This window comes from Oryctolagus cuniculus, chromosome 13 (genome assembly GCF_051225735.1).
Source record: "Oryctolagus cuniculus isolate XC-2025 breed Fujian yellow rabbit chromosome 13, ASM5122573v1, whole genome shotgun sequence".
NCBI lineage: Eukaryota > Metazoa > Chordata > Mammalia > Lagomorpha > Leporidae > Oryctolagus > Oryctolagus cuniculus.
The window spans coordinates 17725245-17749349 of NC_142879.1; the positions used below are offsets into that span (position 1 = coordinate 17725245).

A 24105-nucleotide genomic window follows, 5' to 3' on the forward strand; every position below is an offset into this window, starting at 1 on the left:
CTTCGGGGAAAATCAGAGGTGACTTGACCCCCAACAGTTAGCGATTGGGCATCCACAGCCCCTGGGACTAACAGGAATTGCCAGCTGCTTTCCTTTGCCATTGGCAACGAAAGAGTTCCCGGGAGCCATTCGTAAGGTGCGAAACCCGAACAGCTTACTCGGAAATCCCTGTTCTCGCTCCCACCCCGTAGCACGCCTTTCTCCCCGCAGCCACGCGCCGCGCTAGCCTCCAGCCCTGCATTCCAAACCCTGCACGCGGATCCTCTGCACCTGCTCCACCGTTAAGCCTCGGTCCCTAGGGCCACTCCCTCAGGCCGGGCCCTGATAGCCACTCCCACTACTGCCCTGTGTCTGCAGTGTCCGGCCAGACTTCTCGGGGAAAGCCATGTATGCACTGACCGCTAAAAGGATTGGTTCTGGGTCGCACCGAGGACACTGGGCCGAAAGCCACCGGCACTCCCCACGCCCATCTTTAGATTCCTGAGGCTTGGGGGTAAAATAAGCTGGTTTTAAAACAGCTCTTCCTGATGCAGACCCCTCTCCTCCATCCCCACCCCAAGCCCTCCCTCCTAGCAAGTCCATCACGGCCTTTACTCCGAACGAGATCGCTGACCTCACCTAGGACCCGCGTTCACCTAAACCCTCAGCGACCCCGGCCGGAAAAGGCGCAGTCTTCGCTCCAGCGGCAGAAGGCGCTGTCTCTGGAGGCTTCCGCCCGCTCCCCGCCCCCCGCCGCGGCCCGCTCCCGCCCGGCTGTGGTGCGCAGGCGCGGCTTCGCGGATTGGCCGCGCGCGGGAGCCGTCATCCGGTGGCGGGTCCCGGCCTCGGGGCTGGCGGGCTGAGGGGAGAAAAGATGGCGGCAGCGGCGGCGGCTGGCGCGGCCTCCGGGCTGCCGGGTCCGGTGGCACAAGGATTGAAGGAAGCGTTGGTGGATACGCTCACTGGGATCCTGTCCCCGGTGCAGGAGGTGCGGGCGGCTGCCGAGGAGCAGATTAAGGTGCTGGAGGTGACGGAGGGTGAGTGAGGCGGGACCGTCACGAGGATGGCTGGGACCTGGGCCGGCCGCACGATCCGCTGACCGCCGCGGGGGACCGGCGGGGCACAGCGGGGCAGCGTCAGCCGGTGGAGGGCTGGGCGCCGAGGAGCGGAGTCGCCGGCGGGGCGGCGAGGGTCGCGGGAGGCGGAGCCTCGGCGGGGAAGGGGGCGGGCGCGGAGCCCGGGGTCGCCGGGGACGGAGCGGGGGGCGCCGGCCGGGCCGGGCTGAGTGAGTGTGGGAGCGGGGTCTCCGGGCGTTGTCTCCCCCAGCTCGCGGTGCTGGCATGGGAGGAGGGGGTGAGAGAGGAGGGTCTTGAGGAGGCGGCTATCAGCGTGGCGGACGTCATCGGACAAGTTTCTGCCTTTTGTAAACCCAGCTGGTTGTTTGCACTCTCCATGCCTTCCCAGAAATTAAATTAAGCGCATATGCACTGCCTCGCCTTCCTGCCCGTGCTCCCCCGTTTATTTCCACAGTGATATGCACTTACTATAAAACACACACACACACACAACCCTGTGTGCAATTCTCTTTGGAAGAACCGTTCATCCTTTGTTTTTGATTCTTTGTCCACATCCTGCTATTGTGTGCGCTAAAGTGATGGAGAAGAAAATGAGCTGTTGGTTTGAGATTTCCTATCAGTTTCCTGCTGAGGGGGCCTTTCTTTCCCAGTGTAGCCACCTGACAAAGAAGAACTGGATCCTCGAATGGCAAGAAACTCTTCTTGGTCCTTATGTAAGGATTCTGTCTGGTCAGAAATTCGCTGGAACTGCAAATCATCAGAATCTCCCAGCTCAACTAAGTATTTCCACTACCACGCAAAGGCCTTTTCAGAGAGAAGGGGCAGTGTCCCTGGTCTGACCAGTCACGCTCAAAACCTCGAGTTAACTCTCCCGTTGGGTTTATTTTCAGTGAAAAGCATTTTAAGACGAGTCATCCCTAAATTTGGTTTTGTGTTCACTGTCTCAGGATGTGACAGCTGTTGAAAGCAAATTCCCTTCTGTTGCAAATACGTTAAAATTTGGGGGTGCGGCAGGTTAAGGACCATTTGGAAGGCCCCGTTGTAGTTGTCATGGTTCTGCCTCCTACTGAGTAGGAGAAAGCTGATTGACAGCCATGCACAGATTGCTCGGAAGGAGTTTTTGTGCCCTCCAGGTAGAATTCCTTTATTCATGGTCGTGTCTCTGCCTCTGTTGGGTGTAAAGGAGGAAGAGTAACAAAGCAAAGGAAGCACACCACCTTTAAGTTGCCACTTGAATGAAGTTGAAGATCTGGTGCAGAATGGCCCCACTGGACCTGCCCTGAATGATGCGCAGTGTCCCTGGTGCTCCAGATGCGTTTCTCGTGGGCCCTGGCTCATGTTGAAACCGTCCGGCACGCTGCCGCTCCGTTTGGAACCCATCTCAGCTCTAGCCAAGCGCATGGTCTTGTCCAGGCAAAGGCAGTTATAGACTTCATGAGGTCTTCTTTAGATTCTGGTCTGTCGTGTTATCTTTTGAGGTCTTGAAATCAAAAATTAAATTTCAGCAGCACAGAATTTTGATCTGAGCCACTGGTGGGAGGTAGGCTGAGCCCACCCTCCTTTCCCCCCATAGCGTACTGGTAATGTGCTGCTGGAGGGCATGCTGGGAGAGGCAGGGAAGGTAGGGGACGGCTTCGATGCAGTGACCTGGTACTCGTCCTCTAGTAATAAAGGCTTAGGATGTGGTTACAGGGCTGAGCAAATCGCGAGTTGAGTACAGTGCCTCTGACTCCTTAGAGACTGTGTCTAGAATAGTCTGACTCTTTACGTTTATCCACACAGCTATAGAGATTCCCCCTTTCACCTATCTTTTAAGTGGAGGGTGGTGGTTCATTCCTTGGATGCTCTTGGGGCCTTTACCACTTTGTCTTTGCCATTGGATCCAGAGGACGTCGTATCTTGGATCTGTCTCAGTCTGAGGTCTCCTGGATGTGGATGAGTAGTTTCTTCTCCACCGGCCATAACTCCTCTCTGAGTGAAACTATAGCCAGGATTTAGCCAACTGTGTGGCCTGATGTGTTTGGTTGGACGTTGCTCCTGCTGTTAGAAGGCCCTGAAAGCACAATGAGGAGCCATTCTTGCAAATGAAGAAATTATTTTCCTCTTTAGAGTTGCTTTACACTTGTTTATTCCTAGGTTGAAGGAACTTTGCTTTCTGGTCCTCAAAAATACTCTTTCTTGAAGTTAACAAAAAACCATAGTTGGTGTTTTATTAATTGTGTTCTGGTGATCTCTGAATCCTTTTTTTGGTTCCATAGGGTCCAGGGTAGGGTGACAACTAGATCTATTTCCTCTGTCCTCTCAAATAATGACACTGTCTTTGTGAGCCCTTTGTTATGGCCTACCATAAGAGATCAGTCCTACCTAGTCCTTGAGATTAACTGGCCTGTTCCCTTTGCCAAAAAGTTGTGCTGCCATCCCTGGCTGCCAGTGAATGACCCCTAGTCTTGAAGATTAAGTGGAAGAATCTTTAATTCATGGGGAATGGGCACAGGTCAGCTGTCAGCTCTCTGTTAGAAGGACAAATGGGTTGACATGCTCTGGCCAAATTGTACCATAGATGGGATTTTGAGAAGCAGTTATTTTAGGAAATAGAGTTGATAGAGTCCAAAGTACATCCTGATCATTAAGTCTGCCAGATGATTTTTCCTGAGCGATAACTTGCCTATAATTATTAGCCAGAATGGGTGCCTATTTTAAGCCAATAAAGTGTGTATGTATGAGAGACGCACCTGACTCATATAGTGTGTCAGTCTGAAAAGGAGCACGGGAGGTTGCTTCATCAGCCTGGTGTCCTGGAATGACTTTGTTGAGTCCCTGCGCTTGCCATTTTCCAACGTCACGTGGATCTAAGAGAAACCCAGCGAACCTCTCTGAATACAGCCTACTTAACCGGGTTAATCAGAGAAGGAGGTGGTACCAGTGACCGCGTTGTTTAGACAGCGCTGCCATCCTGAGCTGGGAGGAGCATTGCTTGAACATTTGGACGTTCCTGTGCTGCTCAGTGTTCAAGAGATAATTGTTACCCTTCATTTTTCCTGGGAGGGTTGAGATTGTGAGTTTGATCAGCAGGGTTTCTGGGAATTTAGTTCTGCCTAAATAGGATAAAAATGAAAAGCCTTTTGCTTTGTTAGAGCATTCTTCTAATTCCATTTTATTAAAAGGCAGGGTCATGTCAAGCATTTTGTAACCATGGTAATTAAAAAAGACTGGGGAGTTTGCGAACTGCCGAAAGCTCTTACGTCGAAGTCTGATATTTTCTACTTCATCAAATCTTTTCTGTTCTACTTACAGTAAGATTGACAGCTGAGTATGTCAGCTTTATATCTTAAAATGGGGTTTCCTTCCCTTTTTTTCCTATGTTTTCCCCAAAGGACAGCGACAGCGTCACGCAAGTGATGACATGAGTTGCTTTGCTTTTCCCGGCCTGGCCAGCATAGCCCAGACTTTCCTATGCACTAGACTTAGACTCTGGACCGTTTTCTTCTTGTAGTTATTTCTTTCCATCTGTTAGGAATGAAGACATTTCCCCCGTCGTCGGCTGGGACTTAGTCTGTTCTGTCTTGTTTCCAGCAGATATGTCACAGAGAATGCATTTTCCCCCTTCCACCACCATTACGTTGAACTGGGGAGGGGTGGAATGCTCCCCCTCACCTTTCCTGGCATCCCGATGCCGTCCCGATGCCTGCGTTGAGTTCCCCATCTTAGATGTCTAGAGAGATGATCCTGCTGGCTGGAGGTTTGCTTTCTGGTTCTCATGGGCACTTTTCTGGCTCTCTTGCAGTCTAGCGTAAGCACTGTCCACCTGCGAAGGGCGCCCCTCAAGGATCCAGACGCACTCCTGGGCATGTGGCGGGCACTGAGCCGAGCGGAAGGCGGCCGCGCTCGGAAACAGGCCAGTGGTGGAGTTTTCTTTTTCCTTTCATCTGTGGTGTTGTGGGGGCTTACTAACCCCCGTGAGACAGAGGGGGCGTCTCCAGAGCTCTGTTCAGAACTCTCCTTGTCCAGACAACCCCTGTTTCCAGTTCTTCCTGCTAGCTGACCGTCCAGGCACGGCCACGTCTTACCGCTCCAGAAGGCTTTTAAAGCGGTAGCCTGTACTTCTTAACTGATCCCTTGTCCTCCATGCTCTTTGTTCTAAGTCCGGTTTTAGGTCATGTGTTTGCCAGGTTGGGTGAAAGGAGGGAAGGGGAGCAAGGATAAGGAGAGAGGGAAGCAAAAGACCCAGACTGCAGGATGAAAGAGGGCAGAGGATTTCTTGGAAGTCGGAGGACAGTTTGGGATTGGAGTAAAGGTGCAGTAGAGAGCCCAGAGTCAGGGTGAAAATGCAGTTACCAGAATCGGTCTATCCTGTTTTTCCTTGGGGAAAGGAACTAGGGAGGTTAAGTTTCCTAACAGGAATGGGCTTTAGAATGCTAACTTTGTATGACAGCTGTCTTGCGGGTGTTCTCCTTTAGGTTAACTTCATAGGTTGAATCTCAGTTTAATCTCAATGGTTCCTTTCCAGGCAAAGCACAGTGAAATGGCTGTGTGTGTTGTGTCTCTTGTATTTTTCTCTACCTCAATCACCCCACAGTGTCATTCAGCTTTTCTTTTTAATGTTTTCTAAAGAAATCATGTTAAAGACACTAATCAGTAAAACTAGAAATCCCCACAGTCACATCCAGTAAATAGGGTTTTTACTGCTTAATAATCAGCAGTAGATCAGCATCTGTGCTGATCAGATTTAAAACAAGACAGAGAGCTTTAGGATTTTATTTTTCTGGATTTCCCTTCTTTGTGTTTTATGGCAGAGTTCATGGTGAACACCATGTTACCATTGACATTCCTTGGACACAGCTCTTCATATAACTTCTAAGTAAAATAGAGCTTAATGGATGTGACTGTTCTAGAGTAACTGATATCCCTATATTTCTACACCTGTAAGTGGCGTAGACAGAATAAATTGAGTTAAATAAAACAAGTTAATTTAAAATAAACATTCTGCGGCACATCAGTTAAGATGCCCATGTTCCATATCAGAGCGCCTGGGTTTGAGTCCTGCCTGCCTCCACTTCCGATTCAGCTTCCTGCTCGTGTGCACCCTGGGAGGCAGCAGGTGATGTCTCAACTATTGGATCCCTGCCACCCACATGGGAAACCTGGATGGAGTTCCTGGTTCTTGGCTTCAGCTTGGCCCTAGCTGTTGGCAGTATTTGAACTAACAGATGGAAGATCCCTCTGTCTTGCTGTCACTCTGCTTTTCAAGTAAATACGTAAAACTTTAAAAAATAATAACTTACATTTTCCCTCCATACCCTAATAGAAATGAATTATTTGTCTTTGAATTTTTGGAGGTTGTAAGCCAGAGTTGATTGTGTGGTTCCCATTTTTGAAACTCTGGAAGCTTGTAAGAAGAAAATCTATTCTGTTTGTTCTGTTTGTAAAATTTGTCTTAGTTACCAGTGATAACCATCTTCAAATATTTTCTTTCCTATTAAGTGTTGTGAGCAGTTGTTTATGTTACTTGAACTTTCCTTTGTCCTCTTGCAATGTGAAGGAAATAAGATTTTAGAGAAGATCCATCTTACAGTTCTTGCTCAAGGTACAGATCCCTTGGGTGATTTAGGTTTCTGGCCGTCACATAGGTCTTAATCTTCTGATGATCTCTTAATCTTGTCATCCTGTGCAATCTCAGTGGCTGGTGAAGCAAGGTGGTTAGAGGAATTTGGAGTATGATGTTTGATAGGTCACCAGACACGATTAGTTTATGATTATGTTAGAAGAGCCCCCAGATGTTGTGATCATCACTAGAATGCTACCCTCACCTGGCACAAATGTGAGAAAGTATATTCATGTTAAGCTTTTTCTCTGGTTGATGAGAAAGGGCCCCCAATTGTGACAAGCCCTTCACATGAAGTTGCCTGGTCTGTATGCTTTCCTGGCTCTTCTGGCTCAGGCCGGAGTGGGCCCGTGGGAAACCTTCCATGAACCATAGTGTCATCCCAGTACTGTGAGAGTATCAGTGACCTCATTTAGTTTGTAGTGATGACCCACAAATTGTGCTGTTGCCAGGAACATTGAAACCTACATCACAGTGGCCCATGCAAACATTATATAATAGTACCTTGAAGGAAAATGTTGTATGTCCCAAGTAATTTATGAACATGCTTGCGGATCATTCTGAAGGAAGTCACTTGTGGTACACCAGAACTGGTTTACTGTGTCCAGGGGGTTAAGCCTGGGTAGACATTCTAAGCAGATGTAATGTTATCAAGTTAGCATCCATTATCACACTAAGCATCTAAACTCAGGCCAGCAACATGGCACAGCAGGTTAAGGCGCCACTTGTGATGCAGGCATCCCATATATTGGAGTGCCAGGTGGAGTTCTGGCTGTTCCACTTCTGATCCAGCTCCCTGCTAATACACCAGGGAAAGCATCAGAAGACGGCCTCGGGTTGCGGTTTCTGGCTCCTGCTTCAGCCTGGCCCAGATGTAGCTGTTGCCATTCGGGGAGTAAACCAGCAGAACCAGCAGGTGGAAAATCTCAAACTCTCTCTCTGTCTCTGTCTCTCTCCCCGACTCCCCACCCCCACTTTTGTCACTCTGCCTTTCAAAAGAAAAAGAATCTGAATTCAAAGGGAGTTGTGGGTTCCTTACTAGTGCTCTCTCTCGTTTTACATAAAATTCACATGTGCATTTCAGTGTGCTTTTTTTTTTTCATTAAAATTGAACATTGGTGTCCGAGAGGTGTTCCTAAATTGTATCTTACTCATCTGTGTTTCACATCCATTTCTGAAAGTTGACTCCCCTATGTTTGGATTATAGACATCTCTTTGTTTCTGAATGTGAGTGCCGGCTCAAATCCCAGCTGCTCCACTTCCAATCTAGTTCTCTAATGCACCTGAAGACTTATGTATGTATTTGAAAGGCAGAGTTACAGTAGGAAGGAGGGAAAGAGAGAGGGGTCGATTGATCTTCCATCTGCTGGTTCACTCCCTGGAGGGCCACAGTAACCAGGACCAGGCCAAAGCCAGGAACCAGCTCCATCTGGGTCTCCCACATGGGTGCTGTGGACCAAATATGTGGGCCATTTTCCCCTGTTTTCCTAGGTGCAAGAGCAGAGAGCTGGATTGGAAGTGGAGCAACTGAGACTTGAACCAATGCACTTACAGGATGCTAGCATTGCAAGTGGCAGTTTAACCCACTGCACCACAATGCAGGTTTGAAAGTCAGAGTTACACAGAGAGGAGAGGCAAAGAGAAAGAGAGAGGTCTTCTATGCCATGGTTCACTCCCCAATTGGCTGTGTTGATTCAAAGCCAGGATCCAGGAGCCTCCTCCGTGTCTTCCACTCAGGTGCAGGGGCCCAAGGACTTGGGCCATTTTCTACTGCTTTCCTGGGCCATAGCAGAAAGCTGGATTGGGAGTGGAGCTTCCAGGTCTCGAACTGGCGTCCATATGAGATGATGGCGCTTCAGGCCAGGGTGTTAACCCGCTGCACCATAGCACCCGCCCTCCAAATAAATCTTAAAAAAAAAACAAAAAACAAAAAAAAAACGTAAGAATTCAATAAAATGGCCAAATAAAACACAAAAATCAGTGGCTCATATATTCACAGACAATAAAGCCTAGAAGATTTTTATTGATTTTTTTTTAAAGATTTATTTATTTACTTGAAATTCAGAGTTACACAGAGAAGGAGAGGCAGAGAGAGAGAGAGGTCTTCCATCCGCTGGTTCACTCCCCAGTTGGCCGCAACAGCTGGAGCTGTGCCCAGCCGAAACCAGGAGCCTGGAGCTTCCACCAGGTCTCCCATGTGGGTTCAGGGGCCCAAGAACTTAGGCCATCTTCTACTGCTTTCCCAGGCCACAGCAGAGAGCTGGATTGGAAATGGAGCAGCTGGGACACGAACTGGCGCTCATACAGGATGCCAGCACTGCAGGCAGTGGCTTTACCCGCTATGCTACAGAGCTGACACCACAGAGGAAACTTTTTTTTTTGACAGGCAGAGTGGACAGTGAGAGAGAGAGACAGAGAGAAAGATCTTCCTTTTTGCCGTTGGTTCACCCTCCAATGGCCGCCGCGGCCGGCGCGCTGCGGCCGGCGCACCGCACTGATCCGATGGCAGGAGCCAGGAGCCAGGAGCCAGGTGCTTCTCCTGGTCTCCCATGGGGTGCAGGGCCCAAGCACCTGGGCCATCCTCCACTGCACTCCCTGGCCACAGCAGAGGGCTGGCCTGGAAGAGGGGCAACCGGGACAGAATCCGGAGCCCCGACCGGGACTAGAACCCGGTGTGCCGGCGCCGCTAGGTGGAGGATTAGCCTAGTGAGCCGCGGCGCCGGCCCACAGAGGAAACTTTTTAAACACTTCTGTAAAACTTAGATATGAACAAATGGAAATACGTACTCAGTTGCTGGATAGTACAGCCCAACATTATAGATGAGCTAGACAAGTTGATTTGGGGTAAAGGATATTCAACCTATGTAAACAGAAGTGGTGTTGCAGGTCACTGGTAATGAAGGTGGACTTTTTAATAAAGAATGTGGGATAGCTGCATAGTCACTTGGAATTAGATCTGTATCTCACACCATGTAAATAAACTCCAAATGGATTAGGAATCTAGGTGTAAACAATGAAACCATACAAGTACTAGAAGAAAACGTGGATAAATTTCTCTTTAACCTTGACATTGGGAAAGGCTTTCTAATTATGACTCAAAAAGCCAGAAGCAGTGACAGAAAAAATAAATTGGGCTGCATACATTTTTTTACAGTTTTCATGTCCATAAAATACATAAAAAAGTCAAAAGAGAACTGACTTCCCCACAACATACTCATAGACAAAAGGATAATATCTTTAATATATAAAGAACTGTTAAAAATTGAGAAACAACCAAAATGCCAACTGGAAGAAGGTGGGGTGGGGGGCAGACGTGGACAATTTCCCCCTTCCCTCTAAATGTCATTATAGTGGCTTTCAAACAAAAAATTATTTACGCTCACTCATGGTTAGAGGAATATAAAATAAAACAGCACTGAAATACCCTTTCTCATCATTCTGTTGGCAGTTCTGTAGAGAAATACATTCCTGGAAGTGAGAATTGGTATAATCCTCTGAAGGAAACTTGACCATACTCAACACTGTGTAGGCGCACTAACCTCTTGACCCACAATCCCAGTTGCCGGGATCTACCCTGAAGACATACCTTCAACAATAGAAAATACAGACACAATATTATTCATTAGAACATTGTTTATAAAAGTGGAATATTAGAAACAATGTAACTGTCCATACATAGGGGAATAGTTGAACAAAGTTGCATACATCTAAGTAATGGCATTTTATGCAGCTGTAGAGAATGAGGAATCTGAGCTGATTTGGATTGATTTCCAGGATATAATGTTAACTGGAAAAAAAAAAAGCATAATACTCTGCTTTTTTATGTCAGCAAGAAGACTATAAGAAGTTGTACAGGGACCGACACTAAGGCTTAGCAGGTAAAACTGCTGCCTGCAGTGCCGACATCCCGTATGGGAGCCGGTTCGAGTCCTGGCTGCTCCACTTTTATCCAGCTCCCTGCTGATGGGCCTTGGAAAACAGTGGGAAGATGGCCCCAGTGCTTGGGCCCCTGCATCCACTTGGGAGGCTTCTGGCTTCCGACTGTTCCAGCTCTGGCCATTGTGGCCATGTGGGGAGTGAACTAGCAGATGGGAGAGCTCTCTGTCTCTGTCTCTCTCTCTGTAACTGCCTTTCAAATAAATAAATAAATCTTTAAAAATGATGTACATATATCTTCTTCATTTGTGCAAGGGAAATACAGGAAAGATAAACCAGAAACCAGTTGGTTACCTATTCAAGGAGTGGGTGGGGGAGGGAGGTGGAAGAAGGTAATGAAAACAGGTTATTGGGAACGAGAACGAGTAGAGTGACACTTCCTGGAAGGAGTTTTGTGTGTGTGTGTTTTTTTTTTTTTTTTTTTTTTTTTAAGATTTATTGTTTATTTGAAAGGCAGAGTTAGAGGTCTTCCATCTGCTGGTTCACTCCCCAAATGGCCATCGGCCAGAGCGGGACTAATCTGAAGCCAGAAGCCAGGAGCTTCTTCCAGGCCTCCTGAGCGTATGCAGAGGCCCAAGCACTGGGGCCGTCTTCCACTGCTTTCCAAAGCACATGAGCAGGGAGCTGGATTGGAAGTGGATTGGCTGGGACTCCAACCGGCATCCATGTGGGAAGCTGGCACTGCAGGCGGCAGCTTTACTGGCTATGGCACAGTGCCGGCCTCGGAAGGGACTTTTTGTAAATAAAATCAGCAATGTGGAAGAGAACCCAAAATGGAAGACAAGTAATAAAAAATGAACCTAACCGTGTTATATGTGAATAACAAAGCTGTTACTGGATGGTCAGGAAGAAAACCAGCCTAATTTGGAAAGTAGTATAAAGGTGTTTCACAGAGTTCATGGAAAAATAGAATTAAGTTCATTTTGGTGCAAAAAAAATTTTGAAATCCATGCATATGTGGGGTCTTCAAAAGTTCGTGGAAAAATGTATGTTTTGGAAAAACTGGACTTAAAAGAATTTTGTTCAGAAATAAACTTACTGTTTAATTCCAGTTTCCACAGACTCTTATTTAATAGGCAGAGACAGAGAGCTCTCATTTGCTGGTTCGTTCCCCAAATACCCACAACAGCTGGAGTGGGGCCAGACCAAAGCCGGGGTCCAGGAACCCAATGCAAGTATCTATCACATGTGCGTAGCAGGGACTACCACTGAACCCAGGCACTTCCGTATGGGATGCAGGCATCTCAGTCTGTTTTTTTTTTTTTTTAAGACAGTTTTGTTTTTTTAAGATTCACTTATTTGAAAGGCAGAGTTACAGAGAGACAGAGGCAGAGAGAGTTCTTCCATCTGCTGATTCACTCCCCAAATGGCTACAAATGCTGGAGCTGGGCCAATCCAAAGCCAGGAGCTTCTTCTGGGTCTCCCAGGTGGGTCAGGGGCCCAAGCACTTGAGCCATCTTCAACTGCCTTCCCAGGCCATAACAGAGCTGGATTGGGAGTGGAGCAGCTGGGACTTGAACCGGCGCCCATAAGGGATGTCAGCACTGCAGACCACAACTTTACCCTCTATGCCACAGTGCTGGCCCCTCAGTTTTAACCACTAAACTGAACACATTCTCCACAAACTGCTTGAAGTGCCATTGTATTTGCATATTGTGAGCTAAAGAAAAAATAAGTATATGTAAAAATTCTTCCTCAATCTGTTTTTCATAGGGTATGGGCTAATAATTCTATAATTATGTTAAATTGTAAGATGGAACCAATAAGTCAATGCATTGTAGATAATGAGAGCCAGGTTTATCACTGTAAAAGGAAGAAGTTACAAATGAAAGAAGAAAGAGTAGAATGAACCTTGCGATAATGGGTTGACATTTGAGGTGTCAGGATGAGGGACAGACAGATGTGAAGGTGTACTATATTCCCTAGCTGCATCCTCAGAGGGCCTACAGATAGTGACACTTCGATAGCAATGAGCATTCCCAGTACCCAGATCTTGGTTTCTAATTCTCCACTAAAAAGTACAAGGGTTCCTTGGAGAAGATTGATTCCAGGACATAGGCAGAGAAAATAGAAGATAAGCCTAGCACATCTTGTGATAACCTAACAGAAAATAAGAACCGGTAGTGGTGTTGATGCAGTGGGTTAAACTGTGTCTGACTCCTGGCTGCAGCCTGGCCTAGCCCTGGCTGTTGTGGCCATTTGCATGGGAACCAACAGATGGAAGATAAGATCTGTGTGTGTGTGTGTGTGTCTTCTTCAAAGCTTTTTTAAAAGAGAAAAAAGGGGGACCTATGCTGTGGCTTAGCGGGTGGAGCGTCCTGCAGTGCCGGCGTCCATGTGGACACCGGTTCAAGTCCCAGCTGTTCCACTTCTGATCCAACGCTCTGCTATGGCCTGGGAAAGCAGTAGAAGATGGCCCAAGTGCTTGGGCCCCTGCACCTGCACGGGAGACCCAGAGGAAACTCCTGGCTTCAGATTAGCACAGCTCCAGCCTTTGTGGCCAACTGGGGAATGAACCAGCGGATGAAAGACCTCTCTCTGCCTCTCCTTCTCTCTCTGTGTAACTCTGACTTTCAAATAAATAAAAAAAATAATAAATCTTTTAAAAGAGACAGAGAGAGAAGGGCCAACATTGTTAGCACAGGGGGTCACCAGCATCCCATATTGGGGTGCGGGTTCCAGTTCCAGCTACTCCACTTCCCATCCAACTTCTGGTAATGCACCCGAGAAGGCAGTGCATGACCACCCAAGATTTGGGTCCCTGCCACCCATGTGAAAGATCAGGATGGAGTTCCTGGCTCCTGACTTCAGCCTGGGACAGACCTGGCTCTGGGGGGCAATTTGGGAAGTGAACCAGCAGGTGGAAAAGCTCTGTCTCTCCCTCTATATCTCTTTAGCGTTGCCTTTCAAATAAATACTTTTTTTTTTAATAAGTAAGAAAAGACTTGAAAAAAGGTAAAGGCAGATAGAAGTAGGCAGGAACCAACTGGAAGGCATTCTAGTGACCAAATTGGAACAATTTGAAATACAAAATTGAAAATGATGCTATTAAATAGAATAAAATAAATACTCATGAGTCCACATACATCTGAACAAATAAAGGAGAAGGGACAGTTCTATTTTATAGAAGAATTCCAATTAATAAGTGAAGAGCAGTGGGGCCAGCAATATGGCGCAGCAGGTTAATATGCCGTGGCCTGAAGCACCAGCATCCCATATGGGCGCCAGTTCTAGTCCCGGCTGCTCCTCTTCCAATCCAGCTCTCTGCTGTGTCCTGGGAAAGCAATAGAAGATGGCCCAAGTGCTTGGGCCCCTGCACCCACATGGGAGACTCAGAAGAAGCTCCTGGTTCCTGCCTTGGGATCAGCACAGCTCCGGTCATTGCGGCCATCTGGGGAGTGAACCAGTGGATGGAAGACCTCTCTCTGTCTCTACCTCTCCTTCTCTCTCTGTGTAACTCTGACTTTCAAATAAATAAATAAATTTTAATTAAAAAATCCTTAGCTCATTAAAAAAATAAGTGAGGAGCAGTGTGGCAATATAAAAATCCCTATTAGGCATATAACACAGTTAAAATTGTTGCAGGCAGCATCTACAGAAGGATGGGTGCCAGAATCAATGGGTGAGAATTTGAAAAGAGACAGGATAATGGCACAATCTCAAAATATCTTTCCCAAAATTTTTTACCAATTGCAAATGAAAAGTCAGTACCTTTACAGTGGAGAAGAGCCCTGACCTTGCTGGGTGATCAAAGTTAACATTGCCAGTAATACAAATAGCAACATAATTTAGTCCTTGATATGATATACTGAAAACGCAGGCATCACTTTCTGATATTCTTGTCAAAAATGCTTGACCTTGGGGCTGGTGTTAATAGCTTAGCAGGTAAAACTCAACTTGCAACGCTGGCTTCCCATCCTCGAGTTCCAGTTTGAGTCTCAGCTGCTCCACTTTCAATCCAGCTTCTTGTTGAGCAGCACTTTGGAGGTAGGTGACTATGACCAAGTGCCTGAGCCCCTGCTACCCATTAGAGGACCAGGATAGAGTTCCTGGCTCCTGGCTACAGCCTGGCCCAGTGCCTGTTGCAGCCATGTGGGAAATGAACCAGCAGATGAAGATCTTTGTCTCCCTGTCTCTCTATCACTCTGCCCTTCAAATAAATCAATAAATTGTTGTTGTTGTTGTTGTTAAAGATTTATCTATCTATCTATCTATCTATCTATTTGAAAGAGTTACAGAGAGGCAGAGAAAGAGAGGTCTTCCATCTGCTGGTTTACTCCCCAGATGGCTGCAACAGCCAGGGCTGGGCCAGGTTGAAGCCAGGAGCTTCATCTGGGTCTCCCCGATGGGTGCAGGATCCCAAGGACTTGGGCCATCAGCTGCTGCTTTCCCAGGAACATTAACAGGGAGCTGGATTGGAAGTAGCGCAGCCAGTACTCAAACTGACGCCCGTATGGGATGCCAGAACTGCAGAAGGTGGTTTTATCCACTATGCCACAGTGCTGGCCCATCAAAAAAATATTTTTATGATTATTTTATTTACTTGAGAGGCAGAGTTATGCGAAGAGAGAGGGAGAGACAGAGAAGTCTTCCATCTGCTGATTCACTCCTTAAATGGCCACAACCATCGGAGCTGGGCCCGTTCAGAGCCTGGAGCTTCTTCCCAGTCTCCCACATGGGTGCAGGAGTTCAAGGACTTTGGCCATCCTCCATTGCCTTCCCAGGCCATTAGCTGAGAGCTGGATCGAAAGTGGAGCAGCCGGGACTTGAACTGGTACCTGTACTGGATGCTGGTGCCACAGGCAGAAGCTTACTTGTTACACTGCAGCACTGGCCCCCAAAGTGTTCTCATCACAAAAGACAAAGCTTGAGAAAGTGTCGCACAGGTTGGAGGAAACTAAGGAGACATGACAAGCAAATACAATGTGGAATCCTAGGTCGGATCCTAAAACAGAAAAAGACAAGGGAAAAGGCTGAGGAAATTCTTATCAAGTGTAGTTTAGTGAATAGTACTGTGCCCACATTCCTTTCCTGCGTTTTGACTTTTGAACAACTATTAGGTAGAATGTAAGTGAAGGCTATCTGTGAACTCTCTGCTATTCTATTTTTCTGAAAATTATTTCAAAATCTTTTTTTTTTTTTTAAAGATTTATTTACTTGAAAGGCAGTTACAGACGGAGAAGAGAGAGCAAGAGGGAGAGGTTGAGGGAGATCTTCCATCCGCTGGTTCACTCCTCAAATAGCTGCATTGGCCAGGGCTGGGCCAGGCTGAAGCTAGGAGTTTCATCCAGGTCTCCCACATGGGTGGCAGGGGCCCAAGGACTTCTTCCATTGCCTTTCCAAGCCCATTAGCAGGGAGCTGGATTGGAAGTAGAGCAACTGGTGTCCATATGATGCTGGCACTTCAGGTAGTAGCTTAACCCACTGTGTCACAGGGCCAGCATCTCAAAATCATTTTTTTTTAAATATTTATTTATTTATTTGAAAGTCAGAAATATACAGAGAGAGAAGGAGAGGCAAAGAGAGAGAGGTCTTCCATCCGCTGGTTCACTCCCCAGTTGACTGCAATGGCTGGAGCTGCGCCGATCCGAAGCCAGGAGCTTCCTCCGGGTATCCCACGCAGGTGCAGGAGCCCAAGAACTTGGGCCATCTTCTACTGCTTTCCCAGGCTATAGCAGAGAGCTGGATTGGAAGTGGAGCAGCCAGCACTTGAACCAGCACCCATATGGGATGCCAGCACTGCAGGTGGCAGCTTTACCCTCTGTGCCATAGCACAGGCCCCCAAAATCATTTTTTAAAAATATGAACATGGATAACTTTTGGTAATTTTCAACTTGGTACACAGGACACTGTATTTAATAGCTCTTTCTTGATATGAAGCTTTTCTGTTGCATACATACTATTGGATGGTTATTCCATTGAGGTTCAGTTATGGAACTTTACATGGAAAGTTACTGTAGTTTCATAGATAGGAAAGCCAGTGGGCAGTAAAAATAATAATGGCAGGGAACTGGAGCAGGCGTTGTGGTGCAGTGGGTTATGTCACCACTTGGCAGTTTCCTGCTAATGTGCACCCTGGGAAGCAGTGGGTGATGGCTCTAGTACTGGGCTCTGTGCTACCCAGGTAAGAGACCCAGATGGAGTCTGGGGTACCTGGCCCACCCTTGATGGTTGCAGGAATTTGGGGAATGAACTAGCAAAAGGAAGATCTCTCTCTCTCTTGCTTTCTCTCTGCCTTTCAAATAATAAATTCTTAAGAAAGTTCTTGGAAAATGGAATCAAAAGATGTTTATTCTTGTAAACTATAGTCTTTTTTTTCTTAAAGTTTTTAACTGTGTGGCAGGTATTGCAACATGAATTATTCAATTTTCAGAGGATTGCTTGATAAATAGATATTATTATTCTCATTTTTGTGACTAAGGAAACAGGCTTAGAAACGATATGAAGGGGCCAGTGCTATCAGCCTGCAGTGCTGGCATCCCATATGGGTGCTGGTTCATATCCTGGCTGCTTCTCTTCCAATCCGTCTCTCTGCTATGGCCTGGGAAAGCAGAAGATGGCCCAAGTGCTTGGGCTCCTGCACCTGCATGGGAGACCTGGCGGAAGCTCCCAGTTCCTGGCTTCAGATCTGTCTAGCTCTGGCCGTTGAGGCCATCTGGGGAGTGAACCAGTGGATGGAAGATCTTTTTCTCTGTCTCTCCCTCTCTGTAACTCTGCCTCTCAAGTAAATAAATAAATATTTAATTAAAAAAATGAATGAATGAAAGGATATGTAATTTGCCCAAGGACAGAAGTGGTTGCTTCATGATTTGAACCTCAACTTGCTTAAGCCCAGGTCCATGCTCTTTTTTTTTTTTTTTTTTTTAATTTATTTGACAGGTAGAGTTATAGTGAAAGAGAGAGATAAGAAAGGTCTTCTTTCCGTTGGTTCACTCCCCAAATCACCACTACGGCTGGTGCTGCGCCAATCCGAAGCCAGGAGCCAGGTGCTTCTCCTAGTTTCCCATGTGGGTGCAGGGCCCAAGGGCCTGGGCCATCCTCCACTGCACTTCCGGGCCACAGCAGAGAGCTGGACTGGAAGAGGAGCAACTGGGACTAGAACCCAGTGCCCATATGGGATGCCAGTGCCACAGGCAGAGGATTAACCAAGTGAGCCATGGCGCCGGCCCCAGTTCCATGCTCTTAATGGTTCTAATTTAGAGCTGCCTCCAAGTGGGAGCTTTGAGCAGGCTCATCCCTCCCATTCAGAAAAGCTGTAGATTATGGTGTCTAGTTGCTGTTCTTCACTGTTCACTCTAGCACAGTACTGCATAGTAGAAACACAGTGTGAGTAATGTGTGAAATCTTAAGTTTTCCAGTAAGTATATTAAGAAGGTAAAGGAGTCACATAAGATAAGTTGTAATAGTATATTCATTTAACCTGATGTATGTGTAGTATTATTTAAACATGCAGTCAGTGTAAAAGTTAAGATGTTTTACTTTTTCCACACTGAGTTTGCAATCTGGCATCTATTTTACATTTGAGCTGTCTCAGTTCTCACCTCCACATTTCAGGTACACAGCCATTGTGGCTAACAGCTACTGTACTGGATAGCACAGCCCTGGGTAGTGAGATGTACTCTAGGTCTCAACTTTTTCTTCCTCTTTTTTTTTCATAGATATTTGGTAGTTCACTCCTTAGGTGTACATTTTATTTTGGGAGTAGAATTGTTTTCACCCTCAGAGTTACTATTTGTGTTGCCATATTGGGAACAGTTCATTTGCAACATTTATATTTTCGGGCTGAGCCTGTTGAAGCCAGATTTTCTTAGACTTAATCATCTCATATCTGTGGCATCTCTAGGCAGCTCCAAAAATCTCGGTTTTTACATTTTCCTAGGGGTCAGACAGTCCCAGTTCTCAGTGAGTTGCCACATTCATTGGTCAAGAGGAAGGTGTTGCTATCTTGAAAGGGAGGCTGGTTGAGGATGCAGCGTGGTGATTGGAAAAGAGGAAAGGCTGCTGGAACTGGTCGTTGTAAGAAGCTGTGCTGTACAGGCCAACCTGTTTCTCTCATTTGAAGGCATCAGTCTTAGAAGTTAGCAGCACCTTTGGAAGCAATGGATCTGGTTTCATTCTGTAGTGTTTTCTTGTTGGCATCAGAGTTAGAGCCCAGTAAATTGCTCTGGCTTTCCTGGATACTCCTAGACTCACAGTAAAATGTTCTCTTTCAGAATTTGGTGTTCACTTGGCAGAGCTGACTGTAGATCCCCAGGGGGCACTGGCAATCCGTCAGGTAAGCCAAGACTGGCCCAATTTATAAGTAATTTCCCTTTTGTGGTAATGAAACTTTGTTATAGGAAAGAGAAAGAGTAAGGATAATTTGTAAGTAACCTATGATTTGTACCAGATATGGGCATAATTGAAATGTATCAGGCAAAGTGTGTGGTGTCTAACTTTCTTTTGCACACACTGGCTTCTCTTCACAGCTGGCGTCAGTCATCCTGAAGCAGTATGTGGAGACTCACTGGTGTGCTCAGTCAGAGAAGTTCAGGCCTCCTGAAACGACAGAAAGGGTAAGCACGGTTTCTCGATGAGTCTGCCTGTGAGAGTGGAGGGGCCGTCTTGAGAAGTTAAGCCGTCAGCATTCTCTGACAACATGGAGCCATCTGAAGACGAGACAGAAGAGGAGATTGGGGGATGGTGTTACGGGCGCAGTGCTGTAAGAACTCGAGCATCAGGCTGGCCTGTGTTCAAATTCCAGTTCTGCCTGTTACAATCTATGAGATAATTGAAAATTTATTGAACTTCTAAGCCCTAGTTTCCTAAATCCCTAAAATTAAGATTAAAATACCAACTCCAAAAAGTTGAGAATTAAATGAAATTATTTCTACTTTGTACAGAGATTTTGAGGTATAACGTCTAGAACAATGCTACCATTTAGACAGTTATGATCATGTTTTGAACCTGTGACATCCAGTATGATAGCTATCAGCTGCATGTGGCTGCTGAGCATTAAAATACAATTAGTGCCACGGAACTGAAGATTTTGTTTAATTTTAATTTAAATGGACACATAAAGCTAATGACTACTGAAATGAACTATATGTTTAGAGATCACAAATGAACTCTGTGAACGGATTATTTCTCCCGTGTATATATAGGATTTTCCTGTGAACATATAGTATCTTATATACATTTTTGTAGCACTGGGCTCCGCTGGTTATTTAAAACCTGATCTAATGACAAATGGACTTTCTCCTCTATAGGCAAAAATTGTGATCCGGGAACTATTGCCCAATGGATTGAGAGAATCAATAAGCAAAGTGCGCTCCAGTGTGGCCTATGCAGTATCAGCCATTGCCCACTGGGACTGGCCTGAAGCCTGGCCCCAGCTCTTCAACTTGCTCATGGAGATGTTGGTGAGCGGAGACTTAAATGCTGTCCATGGAGCCATGCGTGTGCTGACAGGTACCAGAAGCCTTTTCCCTGGTATTGGCACTTGGATCCTAAGTGACAGGAGTCTTACAAGAAGCTGTGTGTTAGAGTGGGGATTGTTACCAGTGCTTCTCCTTCCTCTTATACCTCCACATCTACCCTCCAGTAACTCCCCAGTTAATTCTTGGGGAATTAAATTGGTATAATACCAAACCTTAACCTTTTAAGGATACAGTAATAGCATAGTGACTACATATTCAAATTTTGAATTCACATTCTGGCTTTACTTTGACCCCTCATTGAGCCTGAGTGTCTTTGTATACAAAGATTAGGATATATCATTAGATGATAATACCGACTACCTCAAAGGAGCTTTTGGTAGCTGAAATGAACTAAACAGATGCCAGTGTTGTGACACAGCTTCAGTGCCAGTGGTTCAAGTCCTGGCTACACCATTTCTGATCCAGCTCCCTGCTAATGTGCCTGGGAAAGCAGCAGAAGATGGCCCAAGTGCTTGGGCCTCTGCCACTCACATAGGAGACCTGGATGAAGCTCTGGGTTCCTGGCTTCAGTCTGGCCCAGGCCTGGCCGTTGTGGCATTTGAAGAACGAGCCAGCATATGTATGATCTCTGTCTCTCTCTCTCTCTTTCTAACTCAGCCTTTCAAATAAATAAGTAAATCTTAGGGGAAAAAAATGAACTAACCTATATAAAGTGTTTAACGTAATAACTGACATGGTAAGTAAATACTGAGTACATTTTAGTCATCGTTTTCATCATTATATAATATTTCCATTTAGTTCAGCCAAGGCAAAGAATAGTCAAATGAAATTTTTTGTTTGGAAAGCAAAGAGATAGAGGCAGACAGAAAAAAAGAGATCTTCCATCTACTGATTCATTCCCCAAATAGTCACTGAAGCCTGGAACCTGGTCTTCCATGTGGGTAGCAGGGACCCAAGTACTTGGGCCATTACGTGCTCCCTCCTAGGGTGCACATTAGCAGGAAGCTGGAATGGAGAGCAGAGCAGAGCTGCAGCTGAGACCTGAACTCAGGCACTCTGATGCGGGGTGTAGGCATCCGAGCAGCGTCTGAACTACTGCGCCAAACACCCACCACCTCAAATGAAATTTTTAGTTTGCCTTTTTTTTTTTTTTTTTTTTTTTGACAGGCAGAGTGGTGGACAGTGAGAGAGAGAGAGACAGAGAGAAAGATCTTCCTTTGCCATTGGTTCACCCTCCAATGGCCGCCATGGCCGGCGCGCTGCGGCCGGCGCACCACGCTGATCCGAAGGCAGGAGCCAGGTGCTTCTCCTGGTCTCCCATGGGGTGCAGGGCCCAAGCACTTGGGCCATCCTCCACTGCACTCCCGGGCCACAGCAGAGAGCTGGCCTAGAAGAGGGGCAACTGGGACAGAATCCGGCGCCCCGACTGGGACTAGAACCCGGTGCGCCGGCGCCGCAAGGCGGAGGATTAGCCTAGTGAGCCGCGGCGCCGGCCTTCAAATGAAATTTTTATCATTATTTATAAGAAAGAAGATAAAAACTGCGTAGCTACTAATCCTGTTATTTAGCCAACTTAAAGAATGTGCAGTCTTAAGTATCTTTCTCTCTGTTCTGAGCAGTTGGTGAAAACACTTTAATTTTTTTTTTAAGATTTATTTATTTATTTGAAAGGCAGACTTACACAGAGAAAGGAGAGGCAGAGAGAGAGAGAGAGAGAGAGGTCTTCCATCCGATGGTTCTCTCCCAATTGGCCGCAACGGCCAGAGCTGCGCCTATCCGAAGCCAGGAGCTTCTTCCAGATCTCCCACACAGGTGCAGGGGCCCAAGGACTTGGCCCATCTTCTACTGCTTTCCTGGGCCATGGCAGAGAGCTGGGTCAGAAATGGAGCAGCTGGGACTCTAACTGGTTTCCATATCGCTTCAGGCCAGGGCATTAACCTGCTGCGCCACAGCTCTGGCCCCCACTTGAATGTTTAGTTCAAGGAGATTTGATGGATAAACCTGTAAAGTTATCAGTTTGTAAACTTGTTTAATTTATCAGTCCCTCCAAGAACTTGCTTTTGTATATCCTTAGATTTGGTCTGAATGTCCTAGTTCTTTGCAGGTTGCTCTGCTTCCTGTCCCCTAGATGAAGTCACTACTCTTTGCCTTCAAGAAATCCTTACCTGAACTTTAGCTATGTTACTCATCTTTTAGAAATCTTCCATTTAGCATAGCAATTACAATGCCTGCCTCCCACAGTGGAGTGCCTGGGTCCTATTCCTGGTGTTGGTTCCTGACTCCAGCTTCCTGCCATTTGCAGACCCTGGGAAGTAGTGGTAATGACTCAGTTCCTGCCACCTTCATGGGGGACCTGAGTTGTGTTACCAGATCCTGACTCCAGCACTGATCCAGGCCCAGTTACTGCAGGCATTTGGGGATTGAACCAGTTAATGAGGGAGCACACGTTCTGTCTGTCTCCCACCCTTCCTCCCTCCCTCGCTTCCTTTTTCCTTCTCTGTTACTCTGCCTCTCACTCAAATAAATTAATAGGAAAGATAGGGCTGACGTTGTGGCACAGCAGGTTAAGCTGACACCTGCAACACTGGCATCCCATATCAGGGCCAGTTCAAATCCTGGCTGCTCCACTTCTAATCCAGCTCTCTACTAATGTGCTTGGGAAAGCAGCAGAAGATGGCCCAGGTGCTTGGGCCCCTGCTTCCTGTGTGGGAGGCCCAGAGGAGTTCCAGGCTCCTGGCTTCAGCCAGGCCATTGCAGATATTTGGGGACTTTCCATTCCAGGGATGGGAGATACCTTTTTCTGTGTCTGTCTCAATATGTGTCTCTTTAAAATAAGTAAATAAATCTTGCTATTTAAAAAAGGAAAGACATCTTTCCCTTTTGTGCAGTTTTTACAGATCCCGCCTATTTCTTACGTGTTTCTCTGTAACTTACTGGCTTTCCTGAAATGTCTTTATGTGGTTGTGAATGCCAGTTCTTTTTTTTTTTTTTTTTTTTTTTTGACAGGCAGAGTGGACAGTGAGAGAGAGAGACAGAGAGAAAGGTCTTCCTTTACCATTGGTTCACCGCCCCCCAAATGGCCGCTGCAGCCGGCGTACCGCACTGATCCAAAGCCAGGAGCCAGGTACTTATCCTGGTCTCCCATGGGGTGCAGGGCCCAAGCACTTGGGCCATCCTCCACTGCACTCCCTGGCCACAGCAGAGAGCTGGCCTGGAAGAGGGGCAACCGGGACAGAATCCGGCACCCCGACCCGGACTAGAACCTGGTGTGCCGGTGCCGCAAGGCGGAGGATTAGCCTAGTGAGTCGCTGCGCCGGCCTAGTTCTATTCTTTTTGAATCACAATCTGCTGAACTTGGCATCCTGGCCAGTGTTACAAGTCCATGTGATATTAATGTTAGATATTATCAATATTATGTCAAAAGAAAATCCTTCCTCCTTCTGTATAAAACTCCCCCTTCCAGCACCCCAGCTGCCTTTTTTTAGCTGTCCTGTATATCACTGATTATCTATAACAAACTTCAGTTTTTAGCTCAGATACACAGCAGATTTATCAACAAGATCAAAGTGTTCCCTGCCTGGATTTTCACTTCTCTTTTCCTTACATGTCCTTTATGACCTATTATTTGGGTGACTTGACGTGGAATTGACCTTCTGGGTTTTTCTATACAGCTTCGTAGTGCCAGGATCTCAATTAACAGATGTTCTACAAGGAAAGGAAGCCTTTTGCCTCCCAGTCTTCCAGCACGAGGGGAAGAAGAGTGGCCGTACGTTATCCCAGTCAGGATGCTGACTAAGGAAATCATTGCTCAGTGAGATCACTTTTCTGTCAGCCACCGGGAAAAACCATTGTGGAAATATGTGTCCTTTGTAGTGGCGTCACCAGGCACAGAGTGGAAGGCAGCCAACTCCATTCCCAGAGAGCTCTGCTCCAAATATTTTCAAAGGAAGGCAGACTGTTCTCTGACAAAGGAACTCAGGCATGCGTGAAAGTCAGGCATTGGTGGACGGTCAGGAGCCACTCGGGGGATGGGACTGACTCTTGAGGAATTGTTAGGATACTGTGCCATGTTCCAATCAAACTTACCTATGGT

The 24105-nt window shown here is 46.6% G+C and overlaps 1 protein-coding gene across 12 annotated transcripts in view; it reads left to right on the top strand.

Moving 5' to 3' along the window:
* The first annotated feature begins 353 nt into the window (after nt 1–353).
* Nucleotides 354–24105, top strand: part of IPO9 (importin 9) — a 58262-nt gene continuing 34510 nt past the window's right edge. For 3 of the 12 annotated variants that reach the window (XR_016218802.1, XM_051820462.3, XM_089311289.1), the window contains exons 1-5: nt 827–1016; nt 4840–4950; nt 18807–18868; nt 19062–19148; nt 19842–20043. Coding sequence is in view for 2 of the 12 variants with exons in the window: in XM_002717601.6 (XP_002717647.5) it covers nt 854–1016; nt 18807–18868; nt 19062–19148; nt 19842–20043 (514 nt within the window). In the remaining 10 variants the exon portion in view is untranslated. Of the gene's footprint in view, nt 1017–4839; nt 4951–18806; nt 18869–19061; nt 19149–19841; nt 20044–24105 lie in introns of all 12 variants that reach the window. The other 9 variants (XR_011381329.2, XR_016218804.1, XM_002717601.6 and 6 more) reach the window with 5 other exon arrangements.